This window comes from Hyperolius riggenbachi, chromosome 4 (assembly GCF_040937935.1).
Source record: "Hyperolius riggenbachi isolate aHypRig1 chromosome 4, aHypRig1.pri, whole genome shotgun sequence".
Taxonomy (NCBI): domain Eukaryota; kingdom Metazoa; phylum Chordata; class Amphibia; order Anura; family Hyperoliidae; genus Hyperolius; species Hyperolius riggenbachi.
In genome coordinates this window covers 283,547,603-283,572,369 of record NC_090649.1, presented here as the reverse complement: position 1 = coordinate 283,572,369, position 24,767 = coordinate 283,547,603, and the positions used below count along the sequence as shown (strand labels likewise).

General features: G+C 43.8%; 1 protein-coding gene across 4 annotated transcripts in view; it reads right to left on the bottom strand.

Annotated features, from left to right (window-relative positions):
* The window catches only part of VGLL2 (vestigial like family member 2), a 31,655-nt gene extending 7,605 nt beyond the window's left edge, over positions 1-24,050 (bottom strand). For 2 of the 4 annotated variants that reach the window (XM_068279472.1, XM_068279473.1), the window contains exons 1-2: positions 23,656-24,050; positions 21,465-21,777 (exon numbers count right to left, since the gene is read on the bottom strand). In XM_068279472.1, coding sequence (XP_068135573.1) covers positions 21,465-21,777; positions 23,656-23,736 — 394 coding nt within the window. In that variant the 5' untranslated portion in view covers positions 23,737-24,050. Of the gene's footprint in view, positions 1-21,464; positions 21,778-23,054; positions 23,406-23,655 lie in introns of those variants that run through there. The other 2 variants (XM_068279469.1, XM_068279470.1) reach the window with 2 other exon arrangements.
* Between the last annotated feature and the right edge of the window lie 717 nt (positions 24,051-24,767).

Below are 24,767 nucleotides of genomic sequence, written 5' to 3'. Positions count from 1 at the left end.
TTCATAATCCCTCATTATAGACCTGTTTTAATTGTAAAAATAAAAGTACTTAATGTGCACATGCATCTGCACAGCTATGGTTCTAAAATGGAAAAAGCTCATCATCATTATGCATTTTTAGTTCATGTTTTGTTTTTCATTTTGGATTAACTTTCGTATTAATTTACCTGGGATTATTTTTCTTTTCATTGTACTCATCAATTATCATGAACTCCCTTTAGCCTGGGCTTGTGACATTTCTGTCTACCCATATTGGCACAGCAAACTCATGCACTGTCAGATGATCAGCTGGTATTTATACACTGAAATACCAAGCTATTTACTACCGCTAAATAATAACATAAAAAATATACATGATAAAAATATAAAGACATATTAGACTGGAAACTGCTGTGAACAAATTCAAGGTTAATTCTATATGGTTTGTTTTTACCTTTAAGATGATAAATATGCGTATGGTTATAAAGGTGATTGCTAAATGATTTACCAGTCAGATAAATTTGCATTAAACACCACTCCAGGTTAATGACAGACAACTCTTTCCATTTGTGTGTAAACCAAGTTCAGCACTTCAAAAACAGATGTACAACACATCATAACTATAATGTTAACACTGGTGCAAAAGCCAAAGTTGTTTGTGCGTGTCAAGCCATCATCAACTTTGACAGACTGCAAAGAGGAACTTTGCCGAAAAGGGTAAAAAAATAAATCAATACATTGCAAAGCGAAAATTTAAAAAATAGAAGAGAGATCAAGAAATGATTGATATTCGCCATGTAATTTGTTCATGTTGTTTGATCCACAATCGGCCTGCACGTAGTCATCTTTACTACTAGCAGACATGAAAAAGAAAATAGATAGATTTTATCTATAACCACGCATCCTTACAATGTATTAGGCTAAAAGTTTTTTTTTTTAATAGATATACAAATGCACAGAGGGAGATACTGGTTGCTTAGCAGTTGGAAACAGCAATTATTTACCACAATGTAACAAGGCTCACAGACAGGAAACTGGGAGGACCAAGGTTCTGACATCACACTGTGAGAGAGAGTCCACCACAATATCAGCCATACAGACACCCACTGATGATCTATTTGAGAAGAGGTAAAGATTTATCAGCTACTGAATAGGATGAAGTGCAATCCTTGGTTACAGTCCCTCTTTAAATATCCCCTTGATAAATGAATGGTCAGGATAGAAGTTGCAGTTACAGTATATAATGAATATTTAAGAGTAATAGGGCTTGATTCACTAAGACAAATAGCATGCCTTATCAGAGTTAACACACCTTATCATAGTTAACATGACTCATAAGAGTTAACACGCCCTATCATAGTTAACATGTCTTATCAGAGTAGCATAGTGAGTGCTACGAACTTATGCCTGCTAATTGGCAATGACGAGAGCTCCATTCGTCCTGCCCTGAGCCCCTGCTATGCTACTCTGATAAGGCATATTAACTCTGATAAGGCATGTTAACTCTGATAAGGTGTGCCAATTATGATAAGTTGTGTTAACTCTGATAAGGCATGCTACTTGTCTTAGTGAATCCATAGTTCTTTATGATGTGTTATACTGTAATCCACGCAATATGGGAGCTTTACATCTTTCTGAATCTGGTGTAAGTCAACACCGCACAGGTGAAAATTTTTATTGCATTCTGCAAAGACTTCTTAAAAACAAAAAAGTAAAGAAAATATGGGGGCTGCCTGGGGCATCACTAATGGTAAACATTTGGAGAACGTGCCCCAAATGTTGGCAGCAATTCCCTGATCCTTTTGAGACACTAAATCATCCAGCTCATCATCTGGTATGTACGGCTGCAAGCTGAGCAGCAGTGGAGCGATCGCCCCTGCATACAGAGTCTATCTATGATAGTCTCAGGTGATGCGGAGTGATATGTGCTGCAGTCACCTCATCTGGGACTTCACATAGTCTGGCCCAGCGGCTTGATACATGTAACGATTTGTGTCAGCAAGGAACAGAATTCTGATTATCAGGTGATCTGCAGTATCACCTATAATGCAGATATATACCTGATTATATGGTGATCTGCAGAATCACCTATAATACTGGTATATCAGAAGCTGATGTGACAACAAATAGCAATGTGTGATTGGTGCAACAGTAGTACTGATAGGTTTGGTAATACCTCACCAGAGGAGCTGGTGGGTACTAACAGTACAGTGCCCCTCACCAGAGTCAAGGGCCCTCTGGTGAGAGTAGAGTGGTCAGACAGATCGGGTTCGGCAACAGACAGACAGATGCAGTACAAAATCGGAAGGCAGAGACAGGAAGGTATAAGCAGGCAGAGTCGGCAACAAGATCAGATGGGCAGAGGTACAGAATCACTGAGCAGAAGAGTAGTCAGAACGAGCCAGAGTCATACACAAATAATAACACAGTAATGTATAATCTTAAAGACTATCAAACAATTCCTATCTTGTGTGAAATCCCCGGTTTCCTCCCGGATCAAAGCACACCGGAACTATCTAAGGGTCTGAGCGCTAACACCAAGTATTCGCAACAGCAGACAAGTTGTGAGTGATTCAGCTAGGCTTATGAAGCAGAGGAGACACCTCTGGCACGCCCCCTCCTATCAGCTAATGAGGAGCGGTGAGCGTCTCCTCCGACGTCAGCCGACCGGCTGGTCAGCTGACGCGCCTCCTCCCCGCATAAAGGTCCTGTCTGTGCATGCGCGCACGCGACAAAGCAACCCTATGTGCAAGACGCCTGAGGCACAGATACATTGCTAAACAGGGAGCTGGAGGCAGCTGCGGTGGTAGCGCTGTTCACTGCGGCTGCCTCTCCAACGTTTGTTACAGTACCGCCCCCTTGAGGCGTAGACTCCGGACACGTCCTGCATGGCCTCTTAGGATGCAACTCATGAAACTAAGTTCCTCAGCATGCATGCGATGACCCGGCACCCAAGATCTCTCCTCAGGCCCATACCCCTTCCAATGAACAAGGTACTGTACTGAGTTACTCACCCGCTGCGAATCCAAAACCCGCTCAATCTCATACTCAGGTTCCCCATAAATCATCTCGGGGGGGGGGGGAGGAATCCAGATGCACAGCCGGCTTCAACAAAGACACATGGAATGACTTAACACCTCTCATACTGGGTGGTAGTGAAATGACATAAGTGACATTATTAATCTTTTTAGACACAGGGTATGGGCCTATAAATCTGGGACCCAATTTTGCTGATGGCTGTTTCAGCGCCAGATGTCGGGTAGAAACCCATACCATGTCTCCGGGTACAAAGTCCCACTCTACAGATCGCTTTCTATCAGCCTGCTTCTTCTGGGTCTGGAAGGCCTTTTGCAGGTTCCTTTTGACCATGGTCCAAATATCCTTAAAAGATCCCTGCCACTCCTCCAAAGCAGGGAAAGGAGAAGACACCACTGGCAATGAAGAGAATTTGGGAGATCTCCCCGTGACCACCTGAAAGAGAGAAAAGCCTGAAAAAGAACGTTTCAGGTTGTTATGCGCCAATTCGGCGAATGGCAAGAACTTTTCTAACTGAGCGTCAGCCACATAGCATCTAAGGAACTGCTCTGGAAACTGATTAACCCTCTCAGTTTGCCCATTGGTCTGTGGGTGGTAGCCAGAGGAAAATGACAGGTTCATTCCAAGATGATTACAAATGGCTCTCCAGAATTTGGACACAAACTGGACTCCCCTATCTGACACCACATTTTCTGGTATACCATGTAAGCGGAAAATGTGTTGAATGAAGAGATTCGCCAGTTCCTGGGCAGAGGGGAGTCCGTCCAGTGGAATAAAGTGAGCCATTTTGCTGAACCTGTTGACTACCACCCATATGACTGTTTTCCCCTCGGACCTGGGAAGTTCGCCCACAAAGTCCATGGACAAATGGGTCCATGGTTCCTCAGGTACTGGCAAAGACTGAAGGGTGCCCACAGGAGCCTGTCTGGATGGCTTATTCCTGGCACAAACTGTACAGTTTCTGACAAACTCCCTACAATCTAGGACCAGTGATGGCCACCACACACACCTAGACAGTAAATCCTTCGTTCTGGCACCCCAGGATGCCCTGCATTTTTATGTGCATGAAACAATTGTAAAATTTGCAGCCACAAATGAAGTGGCACAAATAGAACTCCGTCAGGTTTCCCCTTGGGAACATCTGGTTGATAGGGCCCCAAAGCAAGCGACCGATCCTCCCAGGTCTCGTTGGCTGCCACAACAACCTTTTCAGGCAGTATGTTCTCGGGAATTGGTGGCTGTACTCTGGGCCGGCCCTAGGCAAAATTCGAAAAAAATCGCTGCCCCCCCCCCCCCCCAGCTGGAGGAGCAGCGCAGATCGGGGGACCCAGGAGAAGGAGGGGGGGGGGGTCCGACCCCCCTCCCCACCGCTAGGCCCAATACCCCCTTTCTGCCAGCTACCCCTCCAGCTGGGCGGGCGGCCCCCAGCATCCAAGGACAGGCGGGTGCCGCCACCCCATATCTGCCGCCTGAGGCAAATGTTTCACCCCGCCTCATGAGCGGGCCGACCCTGGCTGTACTGTCTCAGGCTCAAAACATCTAGACAGAGCATCTGCTTTGACATTTTTACTCCCTGGCTTATACGTAATGATAAATCTGAATCTCGAAAAGAATAATGACCAGCGGGCCTGTCAAGGACTAAGCCTCTTGGCCCCTTCAATATATTCCAAGTTTTTGTGGTCAGTATAGACTGTAATCATATGTTCTGCCCCCTCGAGCCAATGACGCCATTCCTCAAACGCGAGTTTAATGGCTAACAGCTCTCGGTTACCGATATCGTAATTTCTCTCTGCGGGAGAGAATTTACATGAGAAGAAAGCACATGGATGCAATCTGCCCTGGAAACCCGAGTGTTGAGACAGTACAGCCCCGACCCCAATCTCTGATGCGTCTACCTCAACTATAAAGGGACAAGTGACATCGACATGTTGTAAAATAGGGGCGGAGCAAAAGAAGTTCTTCAGAGATGAAAAAGCAGAATGTGCTTCGGGTGACCAATTATAAGTGTCAGCTCCCTTTTTGGTGAGGTTAGTGAGAGGTGACACTACAGAAGAAAATCCCTTGATAAATTTTCTGTAATAAATGGCAAAGCCAAGAAATCTTTAGAGTGCCTGCAGCCCCAATGGGCTGTGGCCACTCCAAAACGGCAGCTACTTTTTTGGGGTCCATGGAGAGTCCTGAGGTTGAAATGATATACCCCAAGAAAGGAACTTCCGACACCTCAAAAAGACATTTCTCAATTTTTGCTTATAAAGAATTCTGTCTCAGTTTTTTCAGGACAAACTTCACATGCTCCCTGTGTTTAGCTAGACTGGATGAGAAAATCAGTATGTCGTCCAGATATACCAAGACAAATCGTCCCAGGACCTCTCGGAAAATCTCATTGACCAACTCCTGGAAGACAGCAGGAGCGTTACACAACCCGAAGGGCATAGCAAGGTACTCGTAGTGCCCATCAGGTGTGTTAAATGCGGTCTTCCATTCGTCACCCTCCCTTATGCGTACCAGGTTGTATGCCCCTCTTAGATCAAGTTTAGAAAAGACACATGCATCAGTAACCTGGGAGAATAAATCGTCAATTAACGGGAGTGGGTAACGATTCTTTATGGTAATTTTCAGAATACGTCTGATTTGCAACTGGGTAGTAGCTTTCTCTAGCTTTTGCAAGAAGTCAATAGATGCATTTCCATAAATGCATACACATTCTAGTGCAGGCATGGGCAAACTCAACCCTCCAGCTGTTATGGATCTACAAGTCCCACAATGCATTTGCCTTTATGAGTCATGACTGTGGCTGTCAGACTCCTGCAATGCATTGTGGGACTTGTAGTTCTGTAACAGCTGGAGGGCCGAGTTTGCCCATGCCTGTTCTAGTGAGAACAGGCCCTCAGAGGGAGAAAATTGGCAGAATATGTAGGTAATCAGTATTTTTTTTTTTTAATAGCAACTTCCATATTCACCTCGCTTCAGGTTTTTTGTCTCCAGCTCTAATGTTGGTATTTCATTTTAATTAAATAATCTTTGGTAACATAAGATTAAAATGTTGGTTAACTGCCTGCCCTCCATTTCAGTAGTTAAAGTAGACCTATACTCTTACTGCTTACTTGTCATTGCTGGGATGTAAGCAGGATATTCATAGGCAACTGGGGAAGAAAAAGTTTTATTGCTTCATGGCTGGTGGGCTGTGGAGTTCTGCTGAAGGAATGTGAATCAGAGGTACCAGTAGGGAGTAACAGTGAAGCTGCTCAGATACAATCTTTACAGTTTATCCCAAGGAGGTTGGAGAGAATGGGTAAACATTAAAAGTCACACTCTTGCAACAAACATGCAACCATTGGTGTCAAAGTCAGTCAGAACACCTGATTAGTGTTGTCTGGGAATGGTCAATGACATTTAAGTAATTCAGAGCTGAAGCACATTCCATGGTACATTTATGCAAATGCATGTGACTTAGAAATGGACCAATCAAATGCAGCAGCCATCTATTTTTAATTTGTCTATTTTTAAGCTGCATACTTTTTCTCAAAAATCATAATAACATTTGCATTCGGTTGGAAAAAATTGCATCTCATTTACCATCCATTGGGTTAAGCAGAGAATACTCACATGCTAATCTCTAGTTACAGAGGATAGCAAATCAAAATGCACCAGCCATCCATCATCTAGCAGCTTCTTATTTACATGTCTGACAGCTAATTGATTGGCATATAGCAGCTTTAATTTGATAGCCGCAACTTCCTCTTCCTGGGCATATACCTAGCTGCATAATTGGTCTGGATAAGGGCGCATAGACATATCCAATTTTGATCAGCCAATGATTGGCCAATTTGACCACTTCCATGTAGTACGAGGGCCATACTACTTTTGGATTTTGGATACTATGAACAAATTGTATAGGAGAGCTCTAATACCACATGCAAGTGGTCACATTGGCAAATCATTTGGCAATCAAAAATGGATGTGAGCCTTAGGATTATTTTCCCCAGGTGGCTGAACTATTTGCTTGCTAGCCAGTTCAGCCTCCTGAGTGCCAACCACAAGAGCTATTCGGCTGAAATGACATGCAGTTGAATGGCTACATTTGGTAAAGCCACATGTGTCCCATTTGACACGTGGTGGCATTAACAAGCAGCAACCACTGTGCTTGGAGGATGGCAAATGCTGCGCTCAAATGCAACTCCATATGGGGGCTGCCTGTCCACTGAGCATGCCTAACAAGAATCTGGACAGTGAAAGGGAGCTGCTGAAAAGTGGTTGATTCTTTGTATTTAGCTGCTTGTGGAAAAGAGGCCTTAGTGACTTAGAAAGTATAGACAGAAGTACCGGGAGGGATCTAGAAGAACCTGTGTGTCTTACAAAAAAACACTGAGACTGGACACTGGACTGGAAACCACATACAGTATAGCAGGGCCACTATCAAGGTCGCAGAACCATTACAACTGCATGGGGCCCAGAGACAGATTAGGGCCCAGCCAAGCTGACTCCTGAGTCCCACAGCACCCCCAGGGAAGCACTAGGCATGAGAGAAGCTATATAGGGGAAGCACTAGACCAGCAGGAAAAGCTATATGGTAGAGGGAGAGGGGAAGCACTAGACCACCAGGAATGCTATTAGGCTGGGCTGCAGACCAAAGGGCATTATGTTGGAGATTTATTGGGGTACAATGCCTAATTATCTTTGGTGTTTTTTAGGAAGGGTATGACTCTTCCTACTTATGTTTGATGGTTTAAGGTGGGGAGCTTTGGGCAAATCCCTACCTATTGATGTGAAATGCTGCCTAAATATGTTTGGGGAACGTGCTGCCTAATTATGTTTCTTTTACGAGGAAATATTGCCCTTTTTTTTAAATAGCTTATTCTTCAACAGACTAGTATGTGGGGTGGGGGGCAGAGGGGAGTTAGAGGGGGTCCAGTGGTTTGGCTATTGTGGGGCCCAGAAATTTCTGATGGCTGCCCTGTAGTAAAGTACTTAATGGTAAATAAAGAGTAGCTATATTAACAAAGAGAGGTACTCACAAAACCAGGTTGCAAAGATGGCAATCATGGTGGAGCACCCATGAAAATTGCCTGTCTTAACTCGGGTATCTCTTGGTTGCTTGGTCTCTTTCTCAAAAATAATATTTTGTTGACAGTTTATAAAAACAAATCTCTCTACAACAGACTTACCTGGGTAGGAAGAAGAAGGACTATAACATGTGGAAGGAGGCACACCCAAAAAATATTAAAACAGTTTAAAAGGTAAGAGTAAACTTTCTTCAGTTATGTACTATTACCAGCAAAGTGTGAAAAAACAATTGTATTTACACAATGCATTTCGTGGGTAACTCCTGCTTCTTCAGGTCAACCCAAGTGTCTGGAGGTAGCAAAGTAGCTGGCTGAGATTGCTAGAGCTTACCACTTTGCTGATGAAAGTACATCATTTAGGTAAGCTTGCCCTTTTAAACTGTTTTTAATACCTGTATTATTTTCGGGGGCAACCTCTCCTATATACCATAGACAGAGGTAAACTCAGTTACTCTTTCACTTCAGGTTTCCATTACACTATTTCATGAAGGTATGTGTTATATATGGAAACTAACAATGTTATGGTAAAGTCATTGCTTAATATTTTAAAACTTAAAATGCCAGGATGAATAGAGAAACTCATAACAAGACATTTTGGGTGGGTTCATACTATGACGTTTTCTACTATGTGATATCTTTTATACCTTAACAATGAAATGTCTTTCAAGTCAACAGCAAGCAAGAAAATACTTAAAGAGGAACTTCATCCCAATCAGTAGCAGATACCCCCTTTCCCAGAAGTTCATCAGGGTGGTCTGTATGGCTGATACTGTTGTGAAACCCTTCCCACAGTGTGATGCCATGACTAATGTCCTGGCAGTTTGCTGTCTGTAAACCTCGTTGCATTGTGGGAAAAAATGTTTTTTCCAACTGTCAAGCAAGCAAGCAAGCAATGTCTCCCTCTGTGCATACAGTAGAACTCTCACTAAATGGATATTCCGTACAGATCACCTGGCAGAACTAAATATGTCACCACTAGTGATACATTTTAGAATATAAATCAGAGAGAGGAAAGATTTTTCATAGGACAAACACTGACTAAATAGTATATAAATTAATATTGTAAACATTAAGCGATTTTATTCATTATGTTATTTTAACTTCTGTTCCTCTTTAAAATAACTCTGACAGTAAGTTTTTGGTACTTTTTCAATTGCAGTGTGCTGAAAAGGTATTTTAACCACTTCCCGACCGCCTAACGCACAGAGGCGGCCGGGAAGTGGAGCCCTGAAGCACCGGCTCACCCACAGAGGCGGCGGTCCTTCTAAGGGCATGGGCGGAGCGATCGCGTCATCCATGACGCGATCCTCCGCCGGCGCCTGTCACCGTTCGCCCGCCGCAACATCCCGCCGGCTATACGGAAGCGCCGGCGGGATGTTAACCTCGCGATCGCCGCATACAAAGTGTATAATACACTTTGTAATGTTCACAAAGTGTATTATACAGGCTGCCTCCTGCCCTGGTGGTCCCAGTGTCCGAGGGACCACCAGGGCAGGCTGCAGCCACCCTAGTCTGCACCCAAGCACACTGATTTCTCCCCCCCCTGCCCAAGATCGCCCACAGCACCCATCAGACCCCCCCCCCTGCCCACTCCCCAGACCCCTGTTTGCACCCAATCACCCCCCTAATCACCCATCAATCACTCCTTGTCACTATCTGTCAACGCTATTTTTTTTTTATCCCCCCCCCCTGCTCCCTGCCCCCTCCTGATCACCCCCCACCCCTCAGATTCTCCCCAGACCCCCCCCCCCCAGACCACCCCCCCTGTTTACTGTATGCATCTATCCCCCTGATCACCTGTCAATCACCTGTCAATCACCCGTCAATCACCCGTCAATCACCCCCTGTCACTGCCACCCATCAATCAGCCCCTAACCTGCCCCTTGCGGGCAATCTGATCACCCCCCCCACACCAATAGATCGCCCGCAGATCCGACATCAGATCACCTCCCAAATCCATTGTTTACATCTATTCTCTCCTCTAAACACCCACTAATTACCCATCAATCACCCATCAATCACCCCCTATCACCACCTGTCACTTTTACCTATCAGATCAGACCCTAATCTGCCCCTTGCGGGCACCCAATCACCCGCCCACACGCTCAGATTGCCCTCTGACCCCCCCTTATCAATTCACCAGTGCATTAATTACATCTGTTCTTCCCTGTAATAACCCACTGATCACCTGTCAATCACCTGCCAATCACCTATCACCCATCAATCACCCCCTGTCACTGCCACCCATCAATCAGCCCCTAACCTGCCCCTTGCGGGCAATCTGATCACCCACCCACACCATTAGATCGCCCGCAAACCCGCCGTCAGATTACCTCCCAAATGTATTGTTTACATCTGTTATCTTCTCTAAACACCCACTAATTACCCATCAATCACCCATCAATCACCCCCTATCACCACCTGTCACTGTTACCTATCAGATCAGACCCTAATCTGCCCCTTGCGGGCACCCAATCACCCGCCCACACGCTCAGATTGCCCTCAGACCCCCCCCCCCCTTATCAATTCGCCAGTGCATTAATTACATCTGTCCTTCCCTGTAATAACCCACTGATCACCTGTCAATCACCTGCCAATCACCTATCACCCATCAATCACCCCCTGTCACTGCCACCCAACAATCAGCCTCTAACCTGCCCCTTGCGGGCAATCTGATCACCCACCCACACCAATAGATCGCCCGCAGATCCGACATCAGATCACCACCCAAGCGCAGCGTTTACATCTATTCTCTCCTCTAAACACCCACTAATTACCCATCAATCACCCATCAATCACTCCCTATCACCACCTGTCACTGTTACCTATCAGATCAGACCCTAATCTGCCCCTTGCGGGCACCCAATCACCCGCCTACACGCTCAGATTGCCCTCAGACCCCCCCTTATCAATTCGCCAGTGCAATATTTACATCTGTCCTTCCCTGTATGTGCTGCGCAGGCGCAGAACTACTGCGTCTGCGCAGTAGAGCCCGGAGGACGTCCGATGACGTCAGCGCGCCGGCGTGGGACGCAGAAGTTCCGGGCCTTGGAGCGCAGAAGAGCCCGACCTGGCAGCCGGCCTGGCCAGGTCGGGTCGGCCACCGGAGACCACCGGGAGCCTGCATTGCGGCGGCGAGGGCACCTCCTGCCTGCCACGGGCTGGAGGAAGCCCCAGGTAAGTGGAAATTGATTTTTATTTTTTACCCACCCTCCCTGAACCTTCCCTTTAACCACTTCCCGACCGCCGTATTGACAATTGGCGGCCGGGAAGTGCACCCCGCAAGGACCGCCGTATTGACAAATGGCGGCGGTCCTTGTAGGGGCATGGGCGGAGCGATCGCGTCATCCGTGACGCGATCCTCCGCCTCCGCCTGGTGCCGCTCACCCGCCGCAACATCCCGCTGGCCATACGGAAGCGCCGGGGGGATGTTAACCCGACGATCGCCGCATACAAAGTGTATAATACACTTTGTAATGTTTACAAAGTGTATTATACAGGCTGCCTCCTGCCCTGGTGGTCCCAGTGTCCGAGGGACCACCAGGGCAGGCTGCAGCCACCCTAGTCTGCACCAAGCACACTGATTTTTTACCCCCCCTGCCCCAGATCGCCCACAGCACCCATCAGACCCCCCCCCCCTGCCCACCCCCCAGACCCCTGTTTGCACCCAATCACCCCCCTAATCACCCATCAATCACTCCCTGTCACTATCTGTCAACGCTATTTTTTTTTATCCCCCCCCCTGCTCCCTGCCCCCTCCTGATCACCCCCCACCCCTCAGATTCTCCCCAGACCCCCCCCCAGACCCCCCCCCCCCCTGTTTACTGTATGCATCTATCCCCCTGATCACCTGTCAATCACCTGTCAATCACCTGTCAATCACCTGTCAATCACCCATCAATCACCCCCTGTCACTGCCACCCATCAATCAGCCCCTAACCTGCCCCTTGCGGGCAATCTGATCACCCCCCCACACCAATAGATCCCCCGCAGATCCGACATCAGATCACCTCCCAAATCCATTGTTTACATCTATTCTCTCCTCTAAACACCCACTAATTACCCATCAATTACCCATCAATCACCCCCTATCACCACCTGTCACTTTTACCTATCAGATCAGACCCTAATCTGCCCCTTGCGGGCACCCAATCACCCGCCCACACGCTCAGATTGCCATCTGACCCCCCCTTATCAATTCACCAGTGCATTAATTACATCTGTTCTTCCCTGTAATAACTCACTGATCACCTGTCAATCACCTGCCAATCACCTATCACCCATCAATCACCCCCCTGTCACCCCCTGTCACTGCCACCCATCAATCAGCCCCTAACCTGCCCCTTGCGGGCAATCTGATCACCCACCCACACCATTAGATCGCCCGCAAACCCGCCGTCAGATTACCTCCCAAATGTATCGTTTACATCTGTTATCTTCTCTAAACACCCACTAATTACCCATCAATCACCCATCAATCACCCCCTATCACCACCTGTCACTGTTACCTATCAGATCAGACCCTAATCTGCCCCTTGCGGGCACCCAATCACCCGCCCACACGCTCAGATTGCCCTCAGACCCCCCCCCCCCCCCCTTATCAATTCGCCAGTGCATTAATTACATCTGTCCTTCCCTGTAATAACCCACTGATCACCTGTCAATAACCTGCCAATCACCTATCACCCATCAATCACCCCCTGTCACTGCCACCCAACAATCAGCCCCTAACCTGCCCCTTTGCGGGCAATCTGATCACCCACCCACACAAATAGATCGCCCGCAGATCCGACATCAGATCACCACCCAAGCGCAGCGTTTACATCTATTCTCTCCTCTAAACACCCACTAATTACCCATCAATCACCCCCTATCACCACCTGTCACTGTTACCCATCAGATCAGACCCTAATCTGCCCCTTGCGGGCACCCAATCACCCGCCTACACGCTCAGATTGCCCTCAGACCCCCCTTATCAATTCGCCAGTGCAATATTTACATCTGTTCTTCCCTGTAATAACCCACTGATCACCTGTCAATCACCTGCCAATCACCTATCACCCATCAATCACCCCCTGTCACTGCCACCCATCAATCACCCGCTGTCACTGCCACCCATCAATCAGCCCCTAACCTGCCCCTTGCGGGCAAACTGATCACCCACCCACACCAATAGATCGCCCGCAGATCCGACATCAGATCACCACCCAAGCGCAGTGTTTCCATCTATTCTCTACCCTAAACACCCACTAATTACCCATCAATCACCCCCTGTCACTGCTACCTATCAGATTAGACCCCTATCTGCCCCTAGGGCACTCAATCACCCGCCCACACCCTCAGAATGCCCTCAGACCCCAGCCCTGATCACCTCGCCAGTGCATTGCTTGCATCTATTCCCCCCTCTAATCACACCTTGAGACACCCATCAATCACCTCCTGTCACCCCCTAGCACACCTACCCATCAGATCAGGCCCCAATTTGCCCCGTGTGGGCTCCTGATCACTCGGCCAAACCCTCAGATCCCCCTCAGACCCCCTTCCGATCACCTCCCCAGTGCATTGATTGCATCTATTTTCCCCTCTAACCACCCCCTGAGACACCCATCAATCACCTCCTGTCACCCCCCTAGCACTCCTATCCATCAGATCAGGCCCAATACAACCTGTCATCTAAAAGGCCACCCTGCTTATGACCGGTTCCACAAAATTCGCCCCCTCATAGACCTCCTGTCATCAAAATTTGCAGATGCTTATACCCCTGAACAGTCATTTTGAGACATTTGGTTTCCAGACTACTCACGGTTTTGGGCCTGTAAAATGCCAGGGCGGTATAGGAACCCCACAAGTGACCCCATTTTAGAAAAAAAGACACCCCAAGGTATTTTGTTAGGTGTATGACGAGTTCATAGAAGATTTTATTTTTTGTCAAAAGTTAGCGGAAATTAATTTTTATTGGTTTTTTTTCACAAAGTGTCATTTTTCACTAACTTGTGACAAAAAATAAAATCTTCTATGAACTCGCCATACACCTAACAGAATACCTTGGGGTGTCTTCTTTCTAAAATGGGGTCACTTGTGGGGTTCCTATACTGCCCTGGCATTTTAGGGCCCCTAAACCGCGAGGAGTAGTCTAGAAAACAAATGCTTCAAAATGATCTGTGAATAGGACGTTGGGCCCCTTAGCGCACCTAGGCTGCAAAAAAGTGTCACACATGTGGTACCGCCGTACTCAGGAAAAGTAGTATAATGTGTTTTGGGGTGTATTTTTACACATACCCATGCTGGGTGGGAGAAATTTCTATGTAAATGGACAATTGTGTGTAAAAAAATCAAACAATTGTCATTTACAGAGATATTTCTCCCACTTAGCATGGGTATGTGTAAAAATACACCCCAAAACGCATTATACTACTTCTCCTGAGTACGGCGGTACCACATGTGTGGCACTTTTTTACACCCTAAGTACGCTAAGGAGCCCAAAGTCCAATGAGTACCTTTAGGATTTCACAGGTCATTTTGCGACATTTGGTTTCAAGACTACTCCTCACGGTTTAGGGCCCCTAAAATGCCAGGGCAGTATAGGAACCCCACAAATGACCCCATTCTAGAAAGAAGACACCCAAAGGTATTCCGTACGGAGTATGGTGAGTTCATAGAAGATTTTATTTTTTGTCACAAGTTAGCGGAAAATGACACTTTGTGAAAAAAAACTATTAAAATCAATGTCCGCTAACTTGTGACAAAAAAATAAAAACTTCTATGAACTCACCATACTCCTAACGGAATACCTTGGGGTGTCTTCTTTCTAAAATGGGGTCATTAGTGGGGTTCCTATACTGCCCTGGCATTTTAGGGGCCCTAAACCGCGAGGAGTAGTCTTGAAACAAAAATGACCTGTGAAATCCTAAAGTTACTCATTGGACTTTGGGCCCCTTAGTGCAGTTAGGGTGCAAAAAAGTGCCACACATGTGGTATCGCCGTACTCGGGAGAAGTAGTATAATGTGTTTTGGGGTGTATTTTTACACATACCCATGCTGGGTGGGAGAAATACCTCTGTAAATGACAATCTTTTGATTTTTTTACACACAATTGTGAATTTACAGAGGTATTTCTCCCACCCAGCATGGGTATGTGTAAAAATACACCCCAAAACACATTGTACTACTTCTCCCGAGTATGGCGATACCACATGTGTGACACTTTTTTGCACCCTAACTGCGCTAAAGGGCCCAAAGTCCAATGAGTACCTTTAGGATTTCACAGGTCATTTTGAGAAATTTCGTTTCAAGACTACTCCTCACGGTTTAGGGCCCCTAAAATGCCAGGGCAGTATAGGAACCCCACAAATGACCCCATTTTAGAAAGAAGACACCCCAAGGTATTCTGTTAGTAGTATGGCGAGTTCATAGAAGATTTTATTTTTTGTCACAAGTTAGCGGAAATTGATTTTAATTGTGTTTTTTCACAAAGTGTCTTTTTCCGCTAACTTTTGACAAAAAATAAAATCTTCTATGAACTCACCATACTCCTAACGGAATACCTTGGGGTGTCTTCTTTCTAAAATGGGGTCATTTGTGGGGTTCCTATACTGCCCTGGCATTTTAGGGGCCCTAAACCGTGAGGAGTAGTCTTGAAACGAAATTTCTCAAAATGACCTGTGAAATCCTAAAGGTACTCATTGGACTTTGGGCCCTTTAGCGCAGTTAGGGTGCAAAAAAGTGCCACACATGTGGTATCGCCGTACTCAGGAGAAGTAGTATAATGTGTTTTGTGGTGTATTTTTACACATACCCATGCTGAGTGGGAGAAAGATCTCTGTAAATGGACAATTGTGTGTTATAAAAATTAACAAATTGTCATTTACAGAGATATTTCTCCCACCCAGCATGGGTATGTGTAAAAATACACCCCAAAACACATTATACTACTTCTCCTGAGTACGGCAATACCACATGTGTGGCACTTTTTTGCAGCCCAACTGCGCTAAGGGGCCCAAAGTCCAATGAGCACCTTTAGGCTTTACAGGGGTGCTTACAATTTAGCACCCACCAAAATGTCAGGACAGTAAACACACCCCACAAATGACCCCATTTTGGAAAGTAGACCCTTCAAGGTATTCAGAGAGGGGCATGGTGAGTCCGTGGCAGATTTCATTTTTTTTTGTCGCAAGTTAGAAGAAATGGAAACTTTTTTTTTTTTTTTCTCACAAAGTGTCATTTTCCGCTTACTTGTGACAAAAAATAATATCTTCTAAGAACTCACTACTATGCCTCTCAGTGAATACTTTGGGATGTCTTCTTTCCAAAATGGGGTCATTTGGGGGGTATTTATACTATCCTGGAATTCTAGCCCCTCATGAAACATGACAGGGGGTCAGAAAAGTCAGAGATGCTTGAAAATGGGAAAATTCACTTTTTGCACCATAGTTTGTAAACGCTATAACTTTTACCCAAACCAATAAATATACACTGAATGGGTTTTTTTTTTTTTTATCAAAAACATGTTTGTCCACATTTTTCGCGCTGCATGTATACAGAAATTTTACTTTATTTGAAAAATGTCAGCACAGAAAGTTAAAAAAATCATTTTTTTGCCAAAATTCATGTCTTTTTTGATGAATATAATAAAAAGTAAAAATCGCAGGAGCAATCAAATAGCACCAAAAGAAAGCTTTATTAGTGACAAGAAAAGGAGCCAAAATTCATTTAGGTGGTAGGTTGTATGAGCGAGCAATAAACCGTGAAAGCTGCAGTGGTCTGAATGGAAAAAAAGTGGCCGGTCCTTAAGGGGTAGAAAGCCCTAGGTCCTCAAGTGGTTAAGCAGTACATAGACTTACAGTCAATGCACAGGGGCCCTTCAATTCACCTTTTCTCCAACGTTTTCTCCTAGGAGTTAATTTTTCATCATCATTTACATAGAAAATATTGACTAACACGGCCACATGGCAAACTTTGCTGCTGATTGTGTGAGAAGGCCAATTCTGTGCAAATTAGAGTTTGGCAGTCTTGCATGCTCAACTTTAACTGTATGGACATGTTTATATCTCTGCATTGTAACAGACCATGTTATCCTAGCACACTTTCAACAGTGCATCCTGCATAATAAAACCCCTGTGTCTCTGCATCCTGTCCCTGTGTGTGTCCCCGTGCTTCCAGACTTGACAGTTTGCTGTCTGTGAAACTCATTGCATTGTGGGAAATAACAGCTTTTTCCAACTGCCAAGCAAGCAACATCTCCCTGTGTGCATATACTGCAGACAAGCGGTGGAGGACAGGCGAGCGGGACGCATCTGTGCTCGTGTTGTTGGGGGGGGGGGGGGGGGGGGGAAGAGAGCCCGTAGCCTAGCGCCCATTTTTTAATAGGCGAGCTTTTTTACTACTTTCTGCATAAGGTGCAATAACGCGCAAGTTTCATAGCAATTCTTCAAGCTAAAAATAATAATGTGCATTGTGTTTTTGTAGCGTGGGCATTACTCAATCAAAATATTGTCATTGTAGTCTTGCGATGCGGTCACACTATGCTGCATGTGAATGCGCTGCCTGTACAATTATATAGGCATGCGTGTTCACATCTCTGTATTGTAACAGATCACGTTGTCCTAGCAATTTTTTGTACAGTGCATTTCTGGATATATAATATTATTAAAATTCAAAAATGTTATTGGGAAATTTAATGTAAATTAAAACAAACTTAGCCTCCATTAAATTAATTACTTACAATGAGTTACACTAACAATAACAGATGAACCATAATTTTATATAATAATAAAGTGTTAATATCTTGAAAACAAAAATGTGCTTGCCTGCAAGACAATATTTGTCACTCAATTGATGTTGCACCTTGCATTGTTGTAAAGGAAGGATTCTATTGTTTTAGTAAACCTATTACAAATAAAGAAATTACTTTAACTTTCTAATTTAATGCAGCTACAACCAAATAAACTTTTCACTGACATCTCTACCGCAGGAATGAACAGAATGCATACCAGCTACATCGAGACTACATGGATTAAGTTAGATCCCTTCATTTAAATTTATGCCAGGATGCTACAGATAATAATTTAGTAAAGCCACTTCCAGAGTTGATGTATTGTTTTATTTCACATCCTGACACTGACAGACTAACTGTAAATATGTGACTTTCTTTTACGCAACAGCTGCAAGTCCAGAGGCTTCTTAACAGTAAGAAAACTAGCTTTGACACTAGACATTATATATATTCCAAAAATGAATACATTTTACGGTTATCTGGTTTTCAGCTTTGCTGGCATTAATTTTAAAATGTATTTTGAACTGGGTTTGGATTTGCAGAATGGATATAAAAAAAGTTTAAATCTCAGTAATTTAGCCTCTGTGTTTTGTACTGTAAAACGTGCAGCTATATCTTGAAAAAACAGATACCGTACTGGTTCATTCATAAAACATTTTTATTAAAGTAAAAAGGAAAAATAGAAGTTAAAAAAATGAACTGTAAAATGTGGTGGCTATAGATGCTGCCTATAACCTATACATAAATTCTACACAATAAATTGTATAAAAGTGTAGCAACAATACTATTTACATTCTGTCATGATTCTTCTGATCACCAAGTTGACATGTGTTTTTGCCTAAGGATGTAGCCTGGATATGTTACTTATCGATAAACATTGAGTGGTTTGTGTTCTTCATCTATAGTTTTGTTGGAAGCAGTTGATGACAGAATTGCGTGCAGTGTACAACCCCACCAGCCACAACAGAGCGGAGCAAAGCTTCATAAGGGGTAAAGGCTGTAAGTTGGTGCAGATTTTTTTTTTGTCTGCGGTGTTAAGAGAAGAACAGCAGGTGCCTGAAAAGCACATACGCATATTTATCATGGGATGTCATCGGGCACTTTTCTGTTCAAATCAAAGTAAAACACGTGTCCAGATTAACCCTCTCCATTCTGCCACTGCTTTGGCTGACATCACTGTCCGTACATGGAGACAAAGCTGTGTATCCATCTACTTCATTGTAAATGCAAGCTTCTTAGCTTGACAGTCAGTGTAGAAATTGCATGACCTGACCGGGCTGCTCCCATGTCTGGTCAACCTAGTAGAAAAACCTGGTCACACCATTTTAAAACATGCTATTGTCTATAAGACCTGTTGGTCAATAAACTTAAGGGCCCGTTTCCACTACAGCAAATCTGCATGCATTTCCTGCATGCAGATTCGCATAGACAATACAAGTGGATGGGACTGTTTCCACTTGTCAGGATTTCTGAGTGTTTTTCTGTGCAGAAAAAGTCTGCACGGCAGAGCCCTCAGATTCGCATACAATGTATTTAATAGGAAATTCGCATGCGTTTTCGTATGCAAATTTTACCGTGAATTTGCTGGCGTTTTCACATAAAATCAATGTAAAAGCACACAGGGACTGACATGGTTAAATTCAAATACTGATTAACATATGCGAAAACGCCCACAAATTTGCTGTAAAATTTGCGGTAAAATTCGCATCCGCGTGCGAATTCGGTTTTGCGTTTTCTGTGACTAATTCACACAGCACAAGTGGAAACGGGCCCTAAGAAGAAACTTATTGACATCGCAGACTTTAGGTGCCCAGTAATGATACAATCTTTTTCTACAATCTCCCCAAATCTATGTAGTAATAATAATAATAATAATAATGGCAGTATTTGTATAACGCCTTTCTCCTGTCGGACTCAAAGAGCTTGCGAGGCAGCCACTAGAGCGCACTCAGTAGGCAGTAGCAGTGTTAGGGAGTCTTGCCCAATGAACTCCTTACTGAATTACTAGAAGGGTAAACTGAGAATGAAAGGATATTTTAGGTGGTCATGTCACATAGAAGTGGTAAGATTGAACAAAAAAAAGACTATCATTAGTGGACACCTTAAGATGTTCCACATTTGTATGCTTCTTATGCACATATATTTGTTAGAGGCATATCTGTTGGCAGGCAGTAGATATTTTTCATTCTAGCTTCATTTCACACCAAAGACAAAGCTAGAAGCGTGGAGAGAGAGCGCAGGCAGTAACACTACGCTGTTCTGTTCCGTAGGTCTCTGCAGCCACACACCCCGGTCATGGTCATGCAAATACATGTGCAGCATTCTGACACTGAGGCATTGCTTATCCACTTAGGACAACAGAGCACAGCTCTAATACGAGCTGTAGCCTGCTTTGTCAGTCAATGAAATTCATTGTGTAACTTGTGTCAGCCAATATCTAAGAAGACAGTTCAACTTCCATACCTCTGCTCCGTTAAACTGAATACAAACAGTTCTAATATAGAACATGGACATAATAAGTGAAAGGTTATTTTAACAATATATAGGCAGACTTAAAATTAAACCAGACTATTGTGAAAAACTATTGTTGTTTTGGACTAGAACACACCACTCATGTACGGCATATAAGTTCCATGAAGCTGCAGGAAGATACACCTGAATACAGATCCTGTTTTATTGCTGGGAAAATGTTCTGGTTTTACTATTTATTTGATGGAGTATCTCAATATTAATAATTATGATAACATAGTGGCAATTTGTTGTCATATGTGATTTTGAGTTAATGTATGCATTTTTTTCATCTATTGAAATATACCAAATAACATGGTTCATTGTAGCAGTAATAAAAAATGAATTAACCAGAATGCGGACTGGATTGGTTTCTGATACAAGGGCTCCTATTCAATTCACTTTTTCTCTAGTTTTCTCATCTTCCGTTTAAAATACCCTTTCAGGACTCTGCAATTGAAAAAGTACCATAAAGTGTGTGAAAATGTGATGGCAAAATGATTTTCTTGCTTGTTGATGGCTTAAAAGGCATTTTATTGATAAGGTGTGAAAATCTCACAAAGGAGAAAACTTAGAAGAAGAAAGAAATTGAATAAGGCTCCAGATGTTTTACAAAACATTTTTTTTGATCATCACTGAAAGTTTACTTTGCTTTAACACTTAAAAAGCCTTACATAGAATATAACCTACATAGACTATAAGTTGTGATTTATATACCTAGTAATGCATATGATGATGCAACTGCATGTGGTGTATCTTAAAATCAATTTACATATTCAGTTTATTTCATCTGTACTGATTTCCCAGTAACAATATTACCTAATATGAATTATTTTAATATTATGACAGATGAGTGCAGTGCAGAAATGAAACCTAAGTTAAATATCAGCGTCAATACGCCTAATAATTATGCCACATCTCCAGATATCCCTGACTACACTCAAGCTGGTACACACCACTACCAGCTGCAAGCACTAAAACTTGCTGCAACTCTTATTTGCATGCCTAGCTTGAAAGCAGCGCTGTTCACATACAACATTAGTAATGTGATGTGATGATGGGGTAGAGAATAGGAGGCTGGCACATGGCTGTCCTCTGTCACTCACCTCTCCAGGAGCTGGTAGCCCTGCCAGTCTTAGCACTGCTGCTGGGGGAATAACTGCTGGGCTGGCTGAGTGCTCTGCTGAAGTGTTCGTCCACCACCGCACTGATGTCTCCCTGGAAGTAGGTGAACAGGACACATCTGGAGTTGATGTATTCAGCTTCTGGAGGTCTCTCTTTCTCCGGACTGCACTCCTCTTCCTTAATGTTGGTGGGGGCATGGCTGGAGAAGGAGCTGGCATTGCTGCTGACACTGCTGGCATTACTGCTGCTGCCACTTTCCGGGGCTTCCTGCATCTTCGAGTAAAAAGCTAGTTTCTGTGTAATGCAACAGAACAGCTATTAGCTGCATGAATGTGAATATTTATATATACATAAACACATAACTGATGAGAAGTACATGATACACAAAACAGAAAGCAGCGTGGCACTGAGCATAAACTCTTTGCATCAAGAGCAACAGGTCTATTTTGCAAAGTATGTTTAGCATAGGCACACTTGTTTGTTATTATTATCTGTCTCTGCCTAGCCACACATTTCCAATCCAGTAGCGATGTTTGCCCTAAACCCTAAGCTCTTGTCTACCTTTCCCTGGGTAAATAAATAATCTGCCTCAATTTAAATTAAGGTGGCCATACATGTTTAGATTGCCACCCAATGTGGCAAAAGGATCAATTCTTATCTGATCTGAATCTGTTCAGATATGAATTGAATCCCCCCATGCACTGCACACAGATTTGATGAAATCGATTGAAAATCTACTGAATTGCAACGTTACACTGTCTTATACAGTGCAACACAATTGGACATTGACCTAACGCCGCATCCAATCGATTGAAATTTACTGTCTGGTCTAATTGTAAATTCAATAGATTTCGCCTCAAATCAATCAAAATTACGAATGATGCAGCTCTTTGTGTCCTAGATAAAGTCAAACTTATATGAGCAACTTATCATTAATCGTTAATCGGAAACGATCGATTGTGCACACTAATGAAAACGTACTCTCCCATATGATCTGATTAGGGGGTTCAATTTGTTTTACTGATCAATCCCATTCATCTGATCAGATCGAACAGCACTGTTTTAATTGTTAGTGTGCATGGTCGATCGCTTCCAATCGTTTATATCATTGTTTGCAAAGAATCGATCGTCCGGCAGATTAGATCGTTTGTGGCCACTCTAAAGCTGGACATGCATGCATACTGGCAGAATTTATTATGGTGATTAAATGTGCCAGTAAAAATCGATGTTTGCATGGCCAGACTTCCATAGATTAATAGTTGTTAATATTAATTTGACTTGAGATCTACCTCTCTGTCTATCTATCTATCTATCTACTATCTATCTATCTATCTATCTATCTATCTATCTATCTATCTATCTATCTATCTATCTATCTAGCCGTCCATCCATCTTCTTTATCCTCCTATTATATCATAATTCTGATTCTATTACATCATATTACATCACCATAACTGCAGACCAATGTGAATGCTATAATCGAAAAGTAGTTGGAGAATCGCACCTCAACTGCTTATCTAAATAAAAAGTGAGATTTGGCCAATGTAATGCAACACTGAAGAATTACTTACCAATGCTTCAAACTGCATTAAAAATCTATTACTGTCCCAAGTTGGAAAGAGCAGCGCTAAGCTAGGCACAGCCAGCAACCAGTCCTCTGCTGTCCGGAGGAAACAATGGGGCGATTGCATAAACCGAGTGTGCAATGTGGAAACACGTGAAACGGACTACAACAGGTGCAGGCTGTGGGAAATGCAGCTCCCTAGACGGAGCAGTTCTGCACAATTAGGATGGCCCCTCGCACAATACACTAATGTTTCCAATAAGGCATTCTCACACTTGTGCAAAACTCAACAGGGGAAAAAATTGAAATATCATCTTCAGTTCCACAAGCAGAAAAACCTCATAATGAGAGGGTCGCAGTAGATATAATAGTATTTGCACGATAGTTCTGTTTTCAAATAAAAGCTGTAGTTTACAGTTCCACTAGATCGCAGTAATTACTCTCAGCGAGCTGGGCAAACATCATTATTGGCACCCAAGTGGAGAATCGCAGCGTAATGACACCTCCAGTGTTTGACCAGGAGCAACTTCAAAGTCAACTTGTCATCTAAGCAAATTACAGACATGCCTGAAATACACTCTGTGTCAATAATCACTGGTGGAACTTACCTGGTGATAAGGACTATAAGCTGTCGCAAAGTAAGGCTGAGGAGGACCATAAACTTGGTACATTACATCCAAACAGCTCATGGCTAGAAAGAGGTGTTGCTTTAATGCGTTTGGGGGTAATCGCTGATGTTCTTGTGTAGTTGTTCATTAAGGTCCAGGGTTGCTTGTAAAATCAGCCTCCTGATGTGAAAGTCCCTCAGCTTTTGGAGAAGTTTGGACACCAACATGCGTGAGCTACCTGGTAGGGCTGTTCCTCTGTAAATGCTGCTGTCTGTGATCCACACCACTAGGAAGACGGAATAACTCCGGCATGGGACAAGGACAGTGCAACAGGCTGCCTGGCTGCAGATCTGGCCATTTAAATCTCACACACGCGTCATTGCCTCCCTGCCAGGCTGGATAAGAGAAGGTGGATGAGAGAGAAGGGAGGTCCAAGAGAGGTGGGAAAATAGGAAACCAATCACAGTCTTATGCCATTGTGTTTCAGAGATGCTATTACTGGGCTTGTCACTTGTTGTGGCTGCACTTAGGAGTGTTGTCTAATCAGTCCTTTATGTTAACTTTGCAATTGAATGAGTCTCTCTCTCTCTCTCTCTAATTAAGTAAAAATATAGAACAACACCTTGAGGCTACATTCGCAGCCAAATGTTGTGGAGCTGCATTGTAAAGTCTTATAACACAGTTTACCGCACTGCAATGATAAGCATATGGGACGTTCGCAGTGCAATGTTAGCATCGCATTGTAACGCATAGCATTATAACGCACTGCTGCAGTGCGTTACCTCTAAACGCACATGTTACCAGGTACAGGAAACATTTCATTGCCTGTATGCTTCACTGTACCTACTGTATGCGACGGTAACGTAGCATTAATGTGCGTCACCACCCTTTTTTTGTGTTGTGTTGTAATGCTGCGTTTGGACTTTAACGTCGAATCACAAGGCAACGTCCCACTGTGAACGTAGCCTAAGTGTTATACTTATATTATGCTAGATACACACGATGCAATTTTCTGACAGATTTACTGTCCGGTCGATTATTTCCAAAATTTCCGATCTGATTTGTGATTGATTTTCTGATCGATTTTCCATTCACTTCTATGGAAAATTGAT